This window comes from Trematomus bernacchii, unplaced genomic scaffold (assembly GCF_902827165.1).
Source record: "Trematomus bernacchii unplaced genomic scaffold, fTreBer1.1, whole genome shotgun sequence".
NCBI lineage: Eukaryota > Metazoa > Chordata > Actinopteri > Perciformes > Nototheniidae > Trematomus > Trematomus bernacchii.
The window spans coordinates 6,168,903-6,191,347 of NW_022987720.1; the positions used below are offsets into that span (position 1 = coordinate 6,168,903).

General features: G+C 42.6%; 1 protein-coding gene across 2 annotated transcripts in view; it reads right to left on the minus strand.

Annotated features, from left to right (window-relative positions):
- The window catches only part of LOC117493482 (glutamate receptor ionotropic, kainate 2-like), a 55,812-nt gene extending 35,396 nt beyond the window's left edge, over window positions 1-20,416 (minus strand). Inside the window, exons 1-3 of one of the 2 annotated variants that reach the window (XM_034144048.1) lie at window positions 19,996-20,416; window positions 2,794-2,961; window positions 1,721-1,984 (exon numbers count right to left, since the gene is read on the minus strand). In XM_034144048.1, coding sequence (XP_033999939.1) covers window positions 1,721-1,984; window positions 2,794-2,961; window positions 19,996-20,119 — 556 coding nt within the window. In that variant the 5' untranslated portion in view covers window positions 20,120-20,416. The remainder of the gene's footprint in view (window positions 1-1,720; window positions 1,985-2,793; window positions 2,962-19,995) is intronic. The other variant, XM_034144049.1, reaches the window with a different exon arrangement.
- Window positions 20,417-22,445: the final 2,029 nt, after the last annotated feature.

Genomic DNA, 22,445 nt, shown 5'->3' on the forward strand with positions numbered 1-22,445 from the left:
TGGATGGAGCAGAGAGGATAGTTTGAGAGGGGACGGGAGAGAGATAGGATTTTTTTTTCTCTCTTTCTCGTGGAACCACTTAAAGATAGCTCAGCCTATTTTTTATTTTGAAATGAAGTGCTGTGTGAGCAGTTTAATGGTCTTACTGTGAGTGGGGCTGGGTCTCCCTGAGGCATACAGGAAGATTGGTGTGAAATAGGAACATGCAGGTCTTGTTGTGAATAGTCCCATTGTAGGGAGGAATACTGAACCACCTAGAGCTTTTCTCAGGTAATCCCAATAGATCCCTTCTCTAGGGCATGTCCGCGTCTCCCTGTTTTTGTTCGTACCGACACTTTGGGAGGTGTTAAGCAAGAAAAAAAAAATCTGTCAAGGGAGCTCAACGTTTGGGAAACACTGTCAGAGTAGATGTTTGTGGGCTCTGGCTAATGCCTTCAGACTTTCCCTCTGGATCTTCTAACGGCTGTGTGTGAATATTTTATCTCCTCCGATAGTTTTCCCTGCCAGCCGTCAGATAGGCTCCAATCAGCAGAGCGGGGCCCTGGAGCATGAAGCTGTGTGATTACAGCCTGGGACCAGGTGGAAGCGGAGGGGGGGGAAGCTACGCGGCTATGCAGCTGTCACACTTTTCAGGGCGTCAGGTGCGTTATAGCAGAAATGCTCCACAGAGGAGGCCCACGCCGCTCCTCTCTGACAGAGAAAGAGGCGAGAGGTCACCCCTGACGTCTCACTGGGGCCGTTTGTTGGAGAATCAGGGTGTTAACATTCGGAGCTCCAAGGCAGGAGGTAAAGGGAGGTCAAGGGGATGAGTCAGAATAATGTGGCAAGTGAGACTACTCATTGGGATACAGTCCGAGGTTAGCGTACGGGCACTAGCATGCTGAAGGAAGGGTTGTTTCCTAAAATCTCTGCAATAGGAATGATGGAGAAGGCAAAAAGTACTAGTAAAAGGAAGAGAAAAAAGGGCATTTAGATTCTATTCAGTGACAACATTTAAGATGTCAACTATACAATAACCATTTGCTCTGAGTAGGAAGTGAATTCATTATGCAACCTGTCTAAAAATGTAAGCCCCCTTTCAACTCTGTCTAATTTACCTACATTAAGCCGTCAACCACATCATGCCAAATAGCTCTTAAATTGCGAATGAGCATTAGAATATTGTTATCTTCTCTGGAGCGATTACACTTCGCCTCATAAAAATATCACCGCACTCCGGCAAAAATATGACACGTCTTTTTAAAATGCATATTATGAGCCACTCCACAAAGTCAGAGGATAGACGAAATGACTCACAGACACATTTAATAGTCACCCTCAGAGATCAAGTGTCTGTGCATGTTATTAACGTCTGTTGTCAGCGCTGCCATACTACAATTCTGAATTGCATTAATCTGAAGGGACACTTGGTCATTCTGGGAAATGTGGTCTCTTTTTTTCAATGTTGCTGCTCACTCTCCTGGACGACTGACATGGGCAGCACCTGCCGGACTGAGGCAGAACAGTAAGCTATTGATTTCTGAATTAACTTGACAGGTTACAAAGCACTCAGTGAACTCTGAGCAGCAGTGCAGCTTTTTTTTTAGCTCACCTTGTACCTCTTATTTTTTTCTGGACATTTTAAGGGCCAAAGGATCCAGGTTTAAAAAAAAAAAAACGGACACACTTGGCATGCAAAACAGAAACACTACAGAAGGATGAAGACAGACACCGACTGTACCTGTACCTGTGCTGTCGTCGTACACCACGGTGACGGTTTTCCACTTGAAGAAGTGCACCAGGTCGAGGATGGCTCTGCTGAGGGACGAGAAGTCGGGGTACAGGCTGACATAGTACGAGTCCCGGTTGTCTGAGATTTGATGCTTCCACTTGGTCTGGACGTGGGGCACTCCCAAAGCATTGCAGATGGATTGGACTGCGTTGGCAGAGGAGCTGTGTGAGGGGCCAAAAATGGCCGCCACACCGAGGGAAAGCTGATCACATGCTGGAAAGATAACAAGCAGAAAAAGCAGCAAGTTAGCTTAGTGTTTATGTTGGGCTTTTCATTTTGACTGTTTTCGAAATGTTTTTGGTGTTCAGTTTGTGTCCACGTGTCACCTCAAACAATCAGAACAGATGCTTCATAATGGTCACTACCCAAGGGAGGCGGGGCCGTTTTGTTTGCAAGGACAGCATATGGGTGATGCGATACACAGTTATGTGGTTTTAAACTGTTTGTAATGTGCCAAAAACACTACTGTGTCAGCAAAGGCAGAATGGAAGAAGACACGGATAACATTAATATAACAAGGCAATAGACAACAAAGATCTTTGTAAATGTGAAATTCTATTTGATCAATTAATTGTCAATCCGTTTGTGAAATGCAATGCCCAGATGGTGTCAGAGTACAGTGATCCCAGTACAATGAATCCATTTCAGACCTCAATACAATTGTGGACAGTAAATATAGTCGGATTTCAAACACGGCAAATAATTGTCTAAATTGATTGTTGTGTTTGTCTCCAGTCTTTGGTAGTTAATGTTCAACCCACATAATCTGTCAGCTATTACAGCACACTGTCAATAGCAAACATTTCATTATTCATTTACAGAAAGATGTTGTAACCCAGTTTTGGCCATTTTTAAAAAATGCATTGGAGCCATATGAAAAGACTTGTATTTCTTAATTCCTGACATTTTTTTCTACATTGATGAAACAATCGATCGAGACAAATAAAAGCATGTCATAGAAAAATACAAAACAAGCACTCATAATGAGGCTTTTTTAAATGTCCTCATATTGTCTGACTTACCTTTCCTGGAGGCCTCAAAGCTGTCGAAGATGTTTATTCTCTGGATGTCATAGGTCAGCGTGGTGTTGGGGAGCAAGGTGCGGTTCCTGTTGATTGTGTTCAAGGCAAATTTAAAGGCTAATTCCTCTGCTCCGGAAGGGCCGCTCTCAGTGGATTCAAATATTCCTCCTAAGAAAGAAAAATAGAGAAAAATGTGGTTAAGAAAAAAATAAACAGCTCAGAAAATGACCTTGCCATTCGTTCTCTTAAAAATCACAATAAATTCCTCAGCACAAATGACATTCAACTAAATGATCGATATGATGCCGTCAATAACAGCTCAAGCTGTGTGGCAATTTCCCTTCTTCAAAGGAGCTATTGTTGAACGCTTTACACGGCTCAGTCTGACACTCATATGAAACTGATTTACAGTGCCGATTAGGCGTTTCGATCTCAGATGATTTGCATTCTGTAGCAATTGTCGGTGTAATTATAGGCAATTAGTTACATCGGGAGGTGAGTTCAGGGGTGAGTGCCCTGCTTTAACTCCCTCACTCAGCCTCGACAGAAAGGTTCACTCTTCCACTTTGTCCCATTGATTTCAGCAACTCTCAAATGAGAGAACAAAGACAAGCGATAGCAGATTGAGCAGAGGAATAAGGGCAAAAAGACTAAAAGGTATCGGAAAGGAAAAGAGAGCCATGGGAGAAATCTGTAAGATATCTATAGAGGTATAGAAAGAGAGCCAGGAACAGAAACGTTGACACGGAGAAAGGAAAAGGCAAATCAACGCAGGCATAAAGATAAAACATCAGGAAGCTTTTAATTACACTCATTACAAACAGATCCTCTCAGAAGTTCGGATGATTATCTCTGCATCATACTTGTCTGTTACTTTGGTTGATTGTTAATGGGAGGGCCTCCTGAAGGGAGGATCATGCCGTGACCGCCCTGAGAAATCTTGTTACCTTTTGGATATATGTGAGTCGCAACGCCTACTAATGATCAAAGTCAAAGCCTCTAAAAAAATGAATTCAAAAACTATTTCACAGCGCTGCACAGATAATATAATTACTAATGCAGAGTAAGTTGTTGTCAACAATAATAGCTCCATTCAATTGTTTCAATTTTAAGACAATTAAAGTTTCTGATTGTCCATCTACGTCCTAAACTAAGGCAATTATATAATTTGTTATTATGTCGAGACATCATTTACCTGCATTTATTTGCCGGTCGCCAAAAATGCATATTGCAGTTACAATTAAATATACATAGTATGACTTTTATTTAAAGGGGACCTATCATGCAACATGCACTTTTGTACGTCTTTTATACATGAATATGTGTCCCCGGTGTTCCAGGGAACTCACCAAGTGTCAGAAAACACAACCCTCTCTATTTTCCTCCATACCCAAATCTCTAAAAAAAGGGGCTGCAACGGATCTGATAAAAACTGATCCAGATTTGAACACTGTCCTGACGTCAGGACGGTGGCGCTACGGCTATTGGGCCAACTCCACCAATCAGGAGGAGACAGCCGCGGCCATTGCCGTTCGAAAGAGCTGGAGACGCTGTAGTACATATGCCAGGCCTGTAGATGGTGCTGTTCTCACAGAATCAGCCCTTGCAAAAACAGAGCTAAACATTTTCAAATTGAGCGAAATGAGGCATGGCTAAAATGCATGATCTGTTTGGTATTTTGAAAAAAAAAAGTATAAATATGCCTTATATAGGTATGGTCCTACACTATATTATTCAAATATAGCATGATAGGTCCACTTTAATTGAACTATTCACTTCTTACACTGCACTGTGACTTTTATTCATGTGCCTCTGTTATTGATGTGTTATTATCTTTGCTTTTTAATGTTTCTAATGTGTTTTATGCTCTTAATGTCTTTCATTTTTCTAAAGCACTTTGAATTGCCTTGTGTTGAAAAGTGCTGTATAAATAAACTTGCCTTGCCTTTTATAAAATAAATGTTTTTTATTGGATTCTTCTACAAGCTGGATCATACTTCATTTCAACTATAAATGGGGTCATTGAGAATGATAAGACCATTTCTACACATTCATCATTAGGAAGAGGTGAAGCTATGTTGTGGGTGGTGCAGTATGCCAGAGTGTGTACTATTACATTTTCAAAGAGAATATTTCTATGCGAGACAGCTGAGACAGCTGTAGACTCTGGCAACTACTTTCAACTTTCCAAATAAATATAATAAAAAAAAGGGCAAACCCAAATTACGAGAGCTGGTACACCTTTGAGGACGGACTAAATCCTGAGAAAGCTTTGCAGAAATCAAACTTAAAAGAGAATGGATGAGGGGGGGGAAAGATGAAAGGGGGTTGTGAGAGCAGCTCTGAGAACAACTCTGAGTCGAGAGCAGAGTTCAGCGCTCCATCTCCCGTCCTCTCGGAGGACAGGGAGCCGGTTTGACGAAATCCAAACTGAAAAAAGTTTAAAGCCTGTTTATCGATTACAGAGAGCGAGGGAAAAGTAAGTCTGAAAGCAAAGAAGACAGACAGAGAGTGGAGAAAGAGTGAGAGCTGTAACAGAAGCAGACAGCAGCTATTAATAGCGGTTGGCAATGACAGGGAGTGATAGAGGACGAGTGCAGCAGGAAAAAAAGACGTCATTAAGTTGAGCTTTATCACTGTCACCATAGCACACCCATACTTTGTGCTTTTACACTTCATGTTGGAGCTCATCGTATATATATAGTCCAGTACAAAAACGAAAGGTGAAATTAGACTGAGAGAGACGTATGTCGCAGCGGGAGTTGAGAGTAAATCTATAAACGCACGTTAGTAGATGTTTTGTGCGCCATTGAGTGAAAATAATTAGGTTTTCATGTGTGAGTCCTCCTGCTAAATGTGATGTGAACATGCTGCTATTCATGGCATTTCATCCGTCTGAAACTCCACATTAATCTGCAAAAGAATGAATAACCGAGAATCACCATTAAAGATGATTGGAATCATGTCAGTCCGACCCGAAAGATCATTATCACCCTTTTGCCTCGAGGGAGCAGACTGCCATCAGCCTGTTCATCAGGTTTGTAAAATGAGCATAAGGGTATTAAGTTATGCTCATCTCATTTCTTTGGCACACTGTATGGAGTGGATGTGCTAGTTTCAAGGGGCCCTATTATGCTGATTTTCAGGTTTATATTTGTATGTTGTGCTCTGATGTCCTGTCTCCATGCTTTAATGTTCACAAAGCTCTTTATTTTTCTCATACTGCCTGTGCTGCAGCTCCGCTTTTCACCCTCTGTCTGAAACCAGAGCCCAGTCTGCTCTGATTGGTTAGCTGGCTGGCTTTGTTGTGATTGGTCAACCACTTAGAGATGTCCCGCCCCAATATCTTTCACGTACAATGTGTTGGAGCGCTAGCCAATAGAAGCGTGAGTGTTACATAGTGATGTCATTATGTTATGGAAGTGAACATAGGAGTCCAATGGAGGCATTTTCGTCGGGGGGGGGAGGGAGAGTGTGTGGGAGGAAAAACTCCTTCTAGAGCAGGGGTGTCAAACTCAAATACACAGTGGGCCAAAATCAAAAAATCTGTACTAGTCGAGGGCCGGACTGGTTCAATATTTACTGCAGAACTTACTGAAATGAACTTATTGCACATATTAAACCTGGAACTAACACAGCTTAAATGATTGCCTATAAAAAACAACATTACATAATCAGTTGCATTCATTTCTTATGGCTCTATCTGCAGCTGTTCCGGAGTCATTTCTTATGATTACATTTTCCCACAGGCCAACAACAGCTTCAAAAAAACAATTCCCCTCAAAGAAAAAACCAAACATGCCCTGTTGTCGTGAGAGAAAAAGTGCAAAAGGAAACATCCATTGAAACTCAGTGTGCTGCTCTGTGATGCTAGTTCAGATACTTGGCATCTCATCTTGGGTACAAGTTCATCAATGTTTGGGGTCAGGCTCTGAGCTGAGGAAGGTGTGCGTGCAATATACCGGCGGGCCAGATCTAACAGTAATTAGAAATTATCCTGCGGGCCGAAATTAAATCCACCAAGGGCCTGATTTGGCCCCCGGGCCTTGAGTTTGACACATGTGTTCTAGAGGGTGCTTTAGGATTTTAGCCTTTGCAGACCATTTACATGCACAAAAACCTATGTAAGACACTACAGGAAAGGGAAATACCCAAAAATAATTGTAAACTAATCACATTCCTTTGAGAACACTGAACAGGGACATTAAATTAAGTCCAAAAACATTTACAATTTATTTCCAAGGAGATTCCAAGCATTACATTACAGAAAACTAGGCTCTGATAGGATGAGAATGCATCTCCAGTATCGTTTTCACTGAATAATAAAACCCAATTGAGATTTCTTTCCGAAACTAGATTTTGGAAAGTACATGCACACACTTGTTTTGGGTGTTGCGTATATTTATTGCTATTATCATCTGTCCATCCATCCTCCTCTCAATACTCGGTGTTGTGGTCTGTCTGATTGCAGGTGTGTGAGTTACAGCTGAGATAATCAGTGTGTGTGTGTGTGTGTGTGTGTTTGTGAATTATAGTGGCGCCATCGTTGGGAATGGTGTGAATTATAGTGCAAATGAAAGCTCTGAGTGAGTTATGAGCTGGATAATCACCCTGATGAGAAAACAGGCCTGCCACTGATCTGAGTGCCTCTCTCTGTGTGTGTGTGTGTGTGTGTGTGTGTGTGTGTGTGTGTGTGTGTGTGTGTGTGTGTGTGTGTGTGTGTGTGTGTGTGTGTGTGTGTGTGTGTGTGTGTGTGTGTGTGTGTGAGAGAGAAAGCTTGAACAGAAAGTGGAAATGTAAAGACGGGGGTGTGTGTGAGTGTGTGGGGGGGGGGGGGGGATTTGACTCCCTTTTAATATTTGGTCACAGTTAACCAAGCACATTTTGCATTGATCACTGTAAAGTAACTTTGTCATTTTGCTTTATTTCTGATAGAAATTCACTCCATTTAAAATGAGTTTCTGTTAATAGAAATCATTCATAAATTACAAACAAGAGTAATGAAAAAAAAAACTTGAGAATTGTTGCAGCGGTGATCTGTGATTTGTATTACTTTTGGTAAATATATATTATACATGCTACTCTGAAAGATGGACACTGACAGGATATTTCTGTCTCTTCGCTGCGCTGTGATTACTAGCAGGGTGAGTGTATACTACTACTCAAAGGGCTTACTTACTAAACCATGAATGAAAATACAATTAGCCCCCTCTACTCAAGGATGCTCTTATATGCCGGGAGATGGGAGTCAGATAAGTTGCCATGGAGACTCATGCATCTATGCTATGGCTGAGAGGCATCGGCCGTTTTGGAGACTGAGCAGCTGATTGGTTGAGGAAGGGCGTTGTGATGGTGCGGACGGCCTGTCTCTGTGACTAATGACCAGCAGCTGCCGGGATAGTGGTGGGCTGTAGGGTGGGTGCCATGGCAACCAGCGAGCAAACCATGTCACGGTGCAATCGGCCCAGGTATGAAGGGAAGATAGTCTTTAATACCTCCACCCACCACACCCAGGACCCCTGGCCATGCTTCTGTCTCCCTCCGTCATTCAGCCGGTGAGCAGAGGTGCTCGGAGCCAATAGGTAGGAGGCAAAAGTGATGGAAACACTCCGTAAATATCCCCGAGATTCCCCAAAGGGAACGCTCCCTGACATGTTTGGCGGTGAATGGGACATGATGCATGAAGGCCTGCAGAGAGTCGCCGCCCCTGGTCATTAATCTGAAGATCCCCCTGTGGTAGACTGACCTTCCAGTGTTGCACAAGGGCCAATTCTCTCTCACGCAGAAAATCCCCAGAAATCTGACCATCTAATACAGTCTGCTCACCATTGCTTCAGTAGTGATAAGAGCAGATACAATCTCACAAAGCAAGATAAGGGAAGCAGTGAACTTGGTAAGAATATACTTGATGAAAAGTAAAAAAAAGACAGACAAACTCCATCTTGAATCTTATTAGAGAAATGAGAATAAAAACAATAGGGTAAAAATACTAGTAGCATAGAATAAAATACTTGTAATTGAGGTATTGCATGAAAGACCAAGCTATAAAAACTTCTTGTAAAAACGCACAAAAGCACTCAATAAAAAGTGACTGATTAGTAACTTAATAAATAATTCCATTCGAGTTATGGAAATTGAACATGATACCAACAGAAAGCAGCTTATATGAACAACAGTTTAGCCGTTGTTATCTCACTTGTTCTGCTTGTTGTGTGTTTTTTCCCCAGGGATAGAATCACTCACCCTAAAGCCTCTTGACACTGGACTGGACTGTCACCTGCCACCGCTCGACGCTAAGCCCCAGGCTGACTCACACACTCGCACAAACTGTGTGAACACACACCATCACGCACTCCTGAGACTGAGCCTAAATAAATCTGTCAGGTAAGAAACAACTGAGTCTTTGTGAAAATGCGGGTGCGGCATTTAGACATACTTAAGTTTAGTTACACCAATAACAATTAGCGCTAACATTTCCAAAAAGGTCAATTTAATCAATCTCTTATAACGAGCACACACAGTCTTCAATTAGGAATGTGTGCCACCACCCTCGTCCCTGACCCAGCTCCAAGTAGGAAACCAGTGATCATATAACATATATTAATTCTGAGCGCTGGCAACAGATGTGCTAATTTGCGAGGCTCTCTCTCTATTCATTATAATGTGCCAGCTCCCTCCTCAAAAATATGTGCTAATTTGCAAGGACTCATTGTGAATGTGCTAAACTACCGGCTGACATTTTGTGTGCTAATTTGTCAAGCAGGGACCCCTTTTGGTACTAATTGTGCCAAACTGTGAGTACACTTTCACAGGCCTTGAATTGCCGAGGTCCCAAATGACTTCTGTCTCACAGTTTCCAACCTCTCCACTGCTCTCAAATTGCGAATGCCACTGAAAAGAAATACTTAGCACTGGGAAAATAAGATGTAGCGCTAATCGCTCGCCTGCACACGCACACACACTGATGCACACACACAGATGTACATGCATACACACACCAAGCTCTTGAGACTATACGTGCTCCTTAAAGGAACACAGGAGTGCAGCTCAAGTCAAATGCAATGGCAGTTCTGTAGTATCATCAAAGACACATTATACAGAAATAGCAGGCTGTTCCCGCAATTACTTACAAAACATAATACTGTCACAACTATGGTCTACTAAATGATCTACTTTGCAGATACTATCCACAGTTACAGCTAAAATGTGTGCTCAATTTGGAGCAATGTTCTTGTGTTTTTCTGTTTTTTGAGAAACAGGTGCATGTGTTGAATTAATTACAAACTCCTTTTACAAGGTTTTTTTCCACAGAGAATTTCACTACCTGAAAATCACAACATTTTGCAACATACTGACATGAACTTCATTGCAAGACAAGATATGAGCATGCAATAACTATACTATGTCAATTAATTATCTTTTCAAAAATTCAATTAATATATCACATCATTTCCTTGGCGGAAGATTGATGCGTTTTTGTCTGTGTGGAAATGAAAATATAATAAATGTTGTTCCGAAAATGTCTTTCTTATTGCTACTGTCAAAAGTTTTCCATGCGTCGATACACCCGTCACAACATAAAGAATACTGTAAGCTGCTTGCTTACAAAGAGTACGAATATCTATCAAAGCTTGTGATGCACATAAATCAACACGCGTACACGGAGCGGAAGACAGACTGAAGCCTCGTTCAGCAATGCCTGAGGAAGAGAAGTCAGACTTCAATAAATAGTGTTACTCTTGCAAGCAAAGAGTTTCCAATTGTCTCTATTTTATCTCTCTCGGGGTCACTTTGGAAATGTTTTCCCAATCTGTCTGACAGATACCGAGGCTAATAGTCTTTTAATATTGTTTTTTCATTTTGAATGCATCTTCCTCACCTAACCATGTTTAACAGGGTATGAAATAAAACATGGCAATGGAAACAAGATGAATAGAAATAACAGGTAAACAAGCCTTTTAATGTATAACTGCCAATGTTATCGTGCTAACCACAATACCATGCAATATGTTAATGCGATCAAAAACTATGGCATTAATGTTGGTCATCACATATGCACCATGCCATTCTGATGTGTTGTATATTGAAGATGTGGCATGAAAACATTGTTTTTGGGTGGAAAGTGTTTAATAAAAAGGAAGAAAATATGACTTTCACACACCGTGGGTTTTATGAGCCTTGGAGCTTTCACACCTCACATCTGACTTCCAAGTACAAACACGAGTATTCCCAAAACTGCCGTCACAAGGTTATAAAAGTTCAAGTAAATAACACAAATCCCAAAACTGCAGTCAGGAGCTTTTCCTAGCCAACACAAAACAAAAAGATGTGATTTGGCTTTTATAAACAGGCCGTGGGGAGAGAGTGGGACCGGCTTCTGTACACAACGCTTCCTGATGCTTCATGCCTCACCCGTCTCTGTCATTTTCTCTTTCCATGTCGCATCTTTTTCTCTCCTTTATCAAACAGTCACACACACACACACACACACACACACACACACACACACACACACACACACACACACACACACACACACCGCCTTCCTCTCTCCCACTGACTAAAGTACGCCTCATGGTGGCCTCGGCAAGTGACAGATGGCGCCCTCACAGCACTGCTCACTGTAAACTGAGTTTTAATCAAGCCTAAGCACGTGTGTGAGATGCTAATTATCCACTACAGGCGAAAAGAGGCAGGAGTCGATCGTCAAGAACATTGTGACTATGCATGGTTCGCTATCACTTTCCACATTGTGTTAAAAACACATTATTAGTGTCTCAAGCGTCCCTGGGTACTCCAACCCTCAAGCTGTGTCGCTCACCAAAATAAATATAGATGAGAACTTGACTAACAGTAATCTACGGGTCTTAAGACTAACTCTCCGAAAGTAAAGCAGAGGGATTTCCAACTGTCTCTCAGGATACTTGCCAAAAAGACTCAAACTATTTCACCATTCCTCGCATCAAAATACCACACAAAGAGCGGTGGGAGGATAACCTTACAATTCCTCTGCAACATTTTTGCATGTATTATACGCAGCCGACCTTGGAATAAGGATAAGAGGAAGTTTAATTTCTAATTGTGCAATTAGGTTGCAGCAAATTAGACGAGACTATCGTCTTCTTTGCTCCCTTTCGCCGCTCTCATTCTCATTCTCACCGTTCCCCTGCTCATCAAAATGGCCCTGTATTACACTCTTTCCGTTGTCATTTTGAACAAAATGGCTGTAAAATGAGACTTTCTTTCTTGTAGAAGGTCAGATGTTATCTCCGTTAGAGCCAAAGGTCGAGAATTAATTCAGGAGCCGGCTCTTTAATGCTCACAGCAGGGTCTTTGCGGGAGCCATGTCGAGGGGAAAGTGTTTTACAGGATTTCAGTAATCTGATTATAATAATTTCTAATCTTCATAAATGTAGAGATACTTGCACTGAAGGTGGTTATTATTTTTGGATAGGCTATGACGCAGAAGCTGGTAACTTTAGTATGCTATAAGTAAAATAAATATATACACAGTAGACAGGGCAATCATTTTTTCACACACACTCGTTGCTAGTGGTTTGCAGTGCATTAAATAGAGTTACTTCTCCCCGGTGAATTCATATGGCATCTATATTGTCTCATAAAATCCATGTATGTATAGAAAAAGAATATGGAGGTTAATAGGAGACAGTATAAGGGTTGGTTCTAATCCATGGAACACTTTAGCATTGTATTGCAGCACGTTGTTCTGTTCAAGGATGGTGGAAAGTTCAATAAACCTGAGACTGAAAGGCTTTTTGCTTTGAAATTCAAAAAGGTTTGGAAAGTGTATGTCATATGAGAATGTATGCCTTTGTGTGCAAGGACACTGAGACCTGGGGAAGAGGGGAAGCTATAGACTTGATGATAGTGAGACAGAACAAAGTAGAGGAGAAGGACTAGGAGAGCCGGGGAAAGACAAAGGCGACATGGAGAGAAGGACAGCAGAGGACAAAGGGAAAGAAACGCAGAGAACGGAATCAGGAAGTGGACATTTCGTTTGGATTCTGCATATTGAACTCATGCTGAAAGTGCACCTTCCTGCAGCACGTAGAATATGTTTTTTTAATTTTTTTAAATGGTTGGCTGGGATGTCTAATGTCAAAGTCAGCTGTATGGCATATGTCTGAATGTGTTGACAGATAACCAAAAGAGAGATAGTTTAGAGAGAGAAAGGAAGAAGGGAAGGGAGGAAAGGGGGGGGCATGGACAGAAAAACAGGTGAGCGAAGGAAACAGAGAGGGAGACATGGAGAATAGAAGAGGTCACTGGAGGCAGATAAAAGACACTCAATTAAACGACTGAATGGATGGCCTATTAGACCTGAACGGACACCTGCAGCCCCCCCCCCCCCCTCCTCCTCCTCCAGCCACAGGGCAGCAAAATGTCAACTCCTGGTTTGGGTTCATCAGCCTCCCATCAGCCACTGCAGTGCACAAGCGAGCTGATAATCAGAGCTACAGGTACAAGTCAATAACATACGCTCTTGCTGCAAAGGTGTGTCCATCGTTCCTGCTTGTTTTAGAAAAACACACACAAACATGATTGCACAGTAGCAGAGAGAAAGGAAATGAAAGAGACAATGAGCACTGACTTTTTGAGAGGGACAATGGGGGATGAATGTAAAAAGACAATAGAGGTGGAATTGGCGGGAAATCAAGAGCCATGTTCTAATGTTTCTTCTGATCTGCAGTCTGCTGTTTATTTCACAATTTCCCACTTTCGTTCACACCCTGCTGCGTCGGAAATTAATTCAGTTTCTTTTGTCATGTTCCAACAGTGATGGACGGGCATTGGGTCTATCTCAGCGGTAGGTGTGCGAGGGAAATGGAGGCGATTGGCTTCATTATGTCTCTTCAAAAATCTTAAAACAGATTGCACAAGATGGGAAAATCAATCAAAGTCTGTTCCAGTCCGCCACAATGCTTTGCGTATGGGAGAGGGATTGGACGGTCATATCAAACAAATAAGGAAGTGCGATGTTTCGAGTGTGGGCGGCTAACATGAGACTGCAGCCAAGAAATGCAGTTCATCATTAAAGCTTTTTAACCAAAACTCTTCAGCTACTGTCTAGACACCACATTTGTCCTCTTCTCTGTTTGCACTATAGCATACGCGAACACAAAGGCTTTCTTTCATGTTTATATATTTTCTCTCTTCTCACCTTTGTTTGCTAAAATGCCTTCAGAACAAAAAAGATTGCAGGAAAGATTCAGAGGAAGCCAAACAAACAATCAGAAACGCTAAGTGAAAGGAGAGGAAGGACAGAAAGAGGAAATTCAACGCTGTAGGGGGGGGAGGGGGGGGGAGAGGTTTTGCATATAGCCCTGGTGGATCATGGACAATAGAGTGTCATGCCGATTCAAAGGACATGATGTTAGGTAAGCCTGCCTCAATACGTCCTCCCACAGAGACAATTTCCCCCCGTGTCCTCGGTTCACACAGACAAACGTTCATACATCCGACCGGCTGTGCTGTCAATGGGAAGCCGGCATTCTGCCTTCTCTCTTTCAGTCAGTCGCTAACCCTCCTCCTCTTCCTCCCTTTATTCAGCTGGCTGGAGATGAAGGTGAATCACCACATCCTAACCTGATCGGCGCCTCACATCACAGCAACACAGGAGGGCTTTCTGTAATCGATTGACTTCTGAATCCCATGTAGTTTGGACATCAGTGCTTTTCATTTACGGTGAATGCGCCTCCCACTGCGTGCTCGGAATTCACAGGAGATTGCTTTTGTTTCCAGAACACATTAAGAAACACTATCAAATGTATATAACGCTGCATGTATGAAGTGATACATATTAACAACTAAGAGTAAATAAACACATCCAACAAATGACTTCCTACATGTATAAATAATGACAGCAGAAACACAGTAGCCATTTACTCCCAATCGGCACTCTCCCCAGCTTCCATAGTAAACCACTGACAAGCCATGTTGCTTTTTCTTTATTACGGAAACACTTAATAGTTCATTACAAGAGGCAAGCTCCGATGAAGATACAAGTCTCACATGTAACTCCTACACATGATGCAAAGCGTTGCACGATATTGCAGCAGATATATCACACCGTTTAAAGGTGCCACAACTCAGAATGTATATCGCACAGAGAGAAAATGGGCTTTGGATTGTGTCAGATCTATAATCAAAATATGATAATGTTGGCATTAGAAAAAGCTAGTGACTGTATATGGCGTTAAAAAATTCACAATAACATGTATTGTAAATCTATTCCCACACATCGTTCTTATGGTACACATTTGTTTTTTGTTTACGTGTTTGCATTCTCACAGATGGTAACCTGTGATAGATACACACGGGGGGGGGGGGGGGGGGACTTGGCACTGGGTGTGTGCACTGCTGCCAGCTTCTTCTCTTTCTCATTGTTCCCCTTAGCAATACAACCATATTGATTTGTATTGATTCCCAACATTTGTCAGTCTACTGCAGGTGGAGACAGCCAACTCTGTAATGAGACAATATAGGTAAATGCACTAGAGCCTAATAAAGTAGTTGTGGGTTTAGTTCCCCAAGGTACTACGTTGTTACCTGGGAGGATATTTGTATAACTATCTTTGTTGCAAAAGCTATTTCCTGCATATTTGTAGTCCTGTCCTTCTATTAGTATACTGCTGGCATTTACTCAGAGCTGCAGCTCATGACTCCTGGCCTCCCACTACATTTCCACAACACACTCCAGTGTCCATTCTGTCTCTCTTCACAAAAGCCATCAGAAAACAGTAATAAAAGACCAGAACTGAGAGTGGGCTGAGAGTGGACTGCTCAGAGGCAAACTAATCTATCTTTACTTTGTATCTACTGGCTCCAACACTCACTGTTTTTCTTCTCGCTCACACTTTACACCCCCCCCCCTCCTCCTCTATATCTCTCTGTTTCCCCCCTCTCTAACAAACACTCTTGTTTTTCTTGCACTTCTCATTGACTTCACATTTTCTTCCATCTCCCCTGGTGCGATTGTGAGAAGGACATCTCCACATGTGTATGCAAAAAACGTTATTCACTGTGAGCGTTCCAGCTCTGACCTTCAGTCAGCTCTGAGCCAGACAAGCAGCCAGCAAGGCTGCAGGGCTCTTCTCAAGGGACACTTTCTCAGAACAATTGCACATACAACCCCTAACCCTCCTGATACGCAGGGACGAGCCTGATTGACAATGACAAGGAGTGAAAGGCAGTGAATAATAAAACCAAATGCAGAAATCAAACCTTCCACAAGGCAGTAGCAGAATAGGACTCAGATGTATTAGATTTATTTTTATAATAAACAATAAGAGGCAGCTAGAACGGGTTGCCCTGCAAACAAGGTCAATCCTCTAAAGCCTCCTTCATGCAAATAATCTTTTCCAATGCAGCTGGTAAATCTGAGATTTACTAAATGCTAACCAGAAAACTAATTTCATACCTCACAGATATTTTCCATTACAAAATACCAAGAAATCTGTCCCCTGAATTAATCACCATTGAGCCTTTTGTAACCGAGGCATGACAGCAAGACCTTCAAAGTCTCAGGAACGTAAACATGTTTTAAAAAAAATCCATCTAGATAGTTCCCTGCTTCGAGCCGATGTGTGGTGCTGCATGCTAATGTAAGACAGATCTCCTTTTTGTTCTTGAAACCCACGGTTGGTATTTTTAAACCGTGGAAATCATTTGCCAGTAGAGAGGAGATGGTTTCATATTTCTATAAGCTACAGCGCGGCCAAGTGACACATGAATATTTTAAGCAGCTTTGTGCCTATTTAAATGTGTTTGCTGTGAACGGGCTGGCAGCGGGCCAGGGCACAGGGTGTTATCCTTAATTCCTGCAATCCCAAACTAAACTCCATGATGATAATTCACGCTGGCGGGAAAGCAAAAGCAAATAAAGTCAATTAACGACAAACCCTTGAATGTGTTACCGTTGCCTTGCTTGTTCCTGACGACACTGTAATGTCGCCACCTCAGCACTGACGAGGGACAATCGTTGGACAACATTGTGGAAGTATTTACATAAACATAGCTTTCACCAGAGGACTGGGGGGGAAAAAGCTTCCTTTCAAAATGAAAAACAATGTTGTGCTTTAGTCATAAATATTCCCAGAGTGTTGAGGGAAATATAAATATAACCAGGACACAAACAATCAAAATGAGCCTCTCTGAGTCCACAATGCTTCCAGCAGCATGTTGACAGCCCAGGGATATACTGCGTCTGCCAATGCGGATTGAAGATGGCGGTGATAATGCCATCACTCAACCTCACAGTCGCACTACGGTCATCAGAATTAAAACACTGTCTCCCTATTTCATTGTTGATTCTGCTTCTGTCTAAATTCTTCCTGAGGCCTTTTTTTGAAACCAAAATAGCTTTGATAGAAAGGCAGATGTGATGACTCATTGCTTGTGAGTATTTGTTACGAGCACTATACCAAATAAGATCCTGAACATATTGCGCTTTTTGTATGGAAAAATGGAAAATGAGCAGCTTTCATCTTAGCCAACCAGATCGCTGACGAATAATGCTAATGACTTGAATGCAACCCTGAATTTCCACTTGACTGAAGTCTAACAAGTCATCTAGGAGAACTGAGGGGGAACAAATTAAATTGGTCAACCATAGTTCAGCTTGCAAATTCGGTTTTTCATTCCACTCAACAAAGCTGTTAATTTCCATGTTTGAAGTGGACATTTAACAGCTTTTTATTTGGCCTACATTGTTGAGGTGGACTACGAGAGAAAAACCAAAGTGGCAATAATACAAAAATACTTTTATTCTGGGATTTGCACTATCAGTACAAAGTCTCTTTCAGTGCTCCCGAAAGGAAAGTAAAAACTTATTATAAAAAGACAATCTTATCTCATCTTATTTCACTTTGTGATGGCTGCACCGGGACAACTTCTGTATCAAAGTAAATGCATTGCATATCATATTTATAAATGAGGAACAGTGAACGTGATATGTCATTTGTGCGTGGAAATTAGCTCAGCATGGCTGCCTGCAGCTGGTGGCCACAACACTCTCTGACACTTGTCGCTCGACATGGCCGATGCCGTGAATACAAAGGGATGACTATGCTTTGGTGTTACAATGAGTGTGTGCATGTGTGTGTGTATGTAAAGGTCTCAGCCTGACAGGAGAACAGCGGTTGTACAATGTGAGCCGCCTGTCTGGGCAGAATGGGAGATGGGGCAGGAGGAACAGACCGCCCCGGGGGAGCTGACCTCCTCATTTAGCCGGGAGCAGCTGGGATTATCTGCTGAGCAAGCATCTCCTGCAGGACAGGAAATGCACGGGGTAAAGAACCAATGGGCTACATCTTCTCTCAAGGCATTTTTGTATTTCTCTTACACTTACACACACTGACATACATTTCTCTTTCCTGATAAAAATATCCCACTCATAAAATCTATCTTCATCTATCCTTTGTGGAAACTCTGCTCCTTTATATGAAAACAGAGAGATGAAAATATATATTTTTCTAAAGAGAATTAATTACACTGCACGAAATGGAGCAGTATTACAACAGCAAATATGTGAAGTGGCTGCTACTAGACTTAATGAGATATGCTGTACAAAACCCAAGCTCTTACAGAACTCATTCTAGCTTATTAAAAAGGGTTTTTGGTCGAGCAACAGGCTGCAGACTGCACTGCCAGGGTCTCTGTCCGTGGTTCTGAACAAGAGCTAATTCAGCACCAAGGACAGAGACTCGCCTTTTGAGCCTCATTCGAGACGCTCCGGCCATTTCACTGCCACAAGAACACCGTCAAAATCAAACATGAGCGTTACTTTAGAGAGGAAAGAGATGGCAGTTACAATAATTCACCTTTTATCTTGCATGGTTGTGTCTGTCGTGCTACTAATGCCGGATTCCTTGCCTATCATGGCGAGGTATATTCAAGTGGTGACGGCTTGGACATTTTCGTGTCAAATGCTTTTATATGGGGATCTCAATCATTGGTGAAAAGACGACCGGCGTCTGTCAGACAACGTGTGAGACGGAAGTGGCTCGTCGGGCGGCTGAGGATGCAGCAGGAAGACAAACAAGCACATCCCGTTGCCATAGCGGCGGCTCACGCGGACGCGGCCTGACTCTTAAACAGGATCCTCGGGGGAATTTAAGGATTGTAAGGATGTGTTGTCAACATTTGATGACATCCGCTGTCAGGGTGGGCATGTGTGTGTGGGGGGGGGGGGGGGGGGGGGGGGGGGGGGGGGGGTCCTCTGTCACTCCAATATGCTGTGTGTCCTGAAACACAGGATCTTATTAAGAAACGGGCGAAACCCCAGGACGCTGATCCAGTGATATGAGTGCATGAATACACGGCAGCAATAGCACTATTTTAAAGTTATGATTGGAGCAGAGGCAACTGTTGAAGCACTGATTTAATAAGCACAATTGGCTATGGCTATAATCTTTCCTCGAGGCGGTGTTGAGAGAAATGGCTAATCAGTCGTTAGGTTTATAAGCTCCACAGAAGATTTTCGGTTAATACCTTTAACTGTTGCTGTGGTTTATAACGTGACTCAGCCGATCGCCACTATGAACCGGAACTATAAGTTTAATCAATGGCAATAACGGTAAATAAACACAATCTCGGGGATTCCCATTGGATAGCAGTTCAGTGGGATTAAGGATGAAAAGCACTGCCCTGCGTATCGATCAGCCCTTGTGACAGGACAGAGTGATTGATCAGCACTCTGGGTGTAATGTTTACATGTAAACATTTACTGCAGAGGACATGCTGGGTGTCAGCAGTTTAAAGGGCCGTGGTGATACAAGTCTCGAGAAGAGATGTGAGCAGCTAATTCTTTACGAGTTTCATCAGCCCGTATCTATGAACTGTTGCATATATAACTGCTTCATTAAAGCTTTATGGCTGCAGGGGATTTTATTTTAAAGTTACTGTAACACTGTGTTTAAGGTTCGTATAATACACGATTCATGATAATATGCACTCGGTAAAAAGACTTCATAATAAAAGATGCCACAGTAATTGATTGAATGTTATTTTTTTTAGAGAAGGGTTGAAATTGTTAAACTCTATTAAACCAAGGCGAGAGTATAACATGTCTCTATACTGCTTCTGCATCCCGTGATTCATTCACTCGCTGTCGACAATCCTACGGGCACTCCGTGTCATCGTTGCAGAAGATACCGTAATACAAACATACATATATCTTACCAAATCTTAAAACGTGTGGCATCCCGCGAGAGTAACCAAGAAACAGCAGCAGAAGCGGGATCAGCCTGAGGTTGGACCTGAAAACGAGACTGCTTATCATCAGATGATGGGAGGTAATCTTCATGTTGTTTAAAAAAAATGCACAGTGGTTTAATCCCCCCGGTGCGCGGGTTCGATTCCCCCGAAATTCTTCTACGCTCGTTGGGCAAGGCAGGGTGACGGCGGCCCTGGATGCGCAAGATCACGGCATGGTCACTTGCGCTTTCCCTAAATCCATTAGCAGTCCCGGCATGATTCCTTCTCCTTCCCCTTCTCCTTCTCTTCTTTCACTGCGCCAAGAAACAACAATCCTCCGGGTCGAGGGACGGCGGGACATCCATGTCGAAGGGTACGGATCCAGTGGGGAGGGGGGAGCACGAGCATGGGCTGTAGGTGAGGTACTGGAGAGGGTTGGAGAGGGGCTAGAGAGCGCCAAGCAGAGGATACAGCAGCGATATACAGCCCCCTATGAGGCGCTCTGGGTAGCTTGCGCTCCCATTATACTGCACTGCTGCACAGGCTCTGACGTCGAGCCAAGGTTAGTGTTGTGAACGCGCACCAGAGAAAGACAGAGAGAGCGAGTGGGGGGAGAAGGAGGGAGATGGGTATACAGATAGATAGAGATAAAAAGAGGGAGGATGGAAAAAGAGAGGGCGATGAACGACGGGACAGAGAGAATAATGGGGAGGGAGGAGTGGGAAACTTTATTGCAGGCTGTAGTTTCTCTGCTACCCCCATAACTTGCCACCAAGCTCGCATGCATTCAGAAAGTTGTCAGTAAAGATGCAATATTGTAAGTGCAACAACATTAACTTCAACGTGAAGCCTTACTTGCAGTTCACAATACGGATTTAGTAACAAAACAAAGCATGATGCATCCATACATTGAGGGAAATACAGTTGTTGTGATATTGATCAAATGGCATCTTGCTTATGAAGTGACATGTAAAAAGTGCAACCTCTATTTAACAACTTATTTTTGGCTTGTTTATTATGGCCGATTGTCTTTTCAGCACCATGGACTGATGGTAAACCTGCATGTCAGCCGGAGAAAGGAATGGGAGTCTATACTGTAAGTAATGTTTCTCAGGGTTCAAACAGCCAGCAATGATTTATTGTTCCCACTGGAGGATGCTTAAGCTTTGGCTAATTCTAGAGGCACTTTCCTTTACAGGCTCATACAGAAATAACTATGCACACACTGCACATAGCGATATAATCTCATGCCTGCAGGATATCATTGCACTGATTTTCTTTTCCTTACACCCAGTACATTGTGTTCTGTCATTATATTTCCTTTCTAAACCTCCTTTACGGGATTTCAAGCAACAACCTTTCAACCATTTCCACCATCTTTTCAGAAATGTGGGAGGAGTGGGATGAAAGGAATTAAAATTGGCAGAACAGTAAATCCGTCATATCGACAGAGGCTGCTGAAAAGCGAATATTTAACCTATGCAAATAACTCCACTTTAGACATGAAAGCCTTCCAGCAACAGACTATTCTCGAGTGAGAGACATCCTCCGATGTGAAGGTGTGTGTGGCATGCACGCAAAGCTCCACTGTTACTTATATTTCACGGGGAAAGATATCATCTCGAGATTTTAAATGGGCCTATCGCCTCTCTATCTGATTAGCGAGTTCAATTGAGGCTGTATCCTATAGGAGGCAATGCGCCGAGAAGATGGATATCTGCAGCTTTAGCGTGGGTCTGCATGATATTGATTCAACACTACATGAACCTTATCAGCGTCCACCCCCAATGAGCAGCTCTTCATGGGCCAGTGCATCAGCTGGAGCTATGTACAGTGGTGCACCCGCCCCCCAAGAGGGCTATTTAATCCCAACGGAGACGTGAAAGGAGGGCTTTGATCAGCGCACCAGAGTCCAAAGCCTGGATGAACACAGTCATTGTGTGACTAAAGTGTGAATGGATTGACTGTGTGTGTAGTAGAAATACTTTGAAAGTCACTACAATATTCCTGCATGGCCTTATAGTGTATTTAAATAGATATTTCGAGTGACAATGCATATATCATGGTCTATTTCTCTTTTTACAATGCTGGTAACTGCCTGTGTGGTGTGTCTTAATTAGACTGCATGCAGAATAGTGAAATTAGAGTAAATGTGTGGATAAGATGACTAACACCTTCCCTCTCTGCTATTGGAGTGATACTCCATTATGCATCGGATCTGTCAAATCCCCATTCACACTATAAAAGTGAATGCATTTAATAGTGAAGAGTACGCTTGTATCAGCTAAAAGAAACACAAAGTAATTACATGGGATCAAGTAGGTGGTGTGAACACTGACTTTGAACGTGTGTCAGTTTGCGTGGGTCTGCACACCAGCAATCTGCAGTGTGAGAATATCAAAGAGAATGGCACTCATCATGCCACCATCTGGACC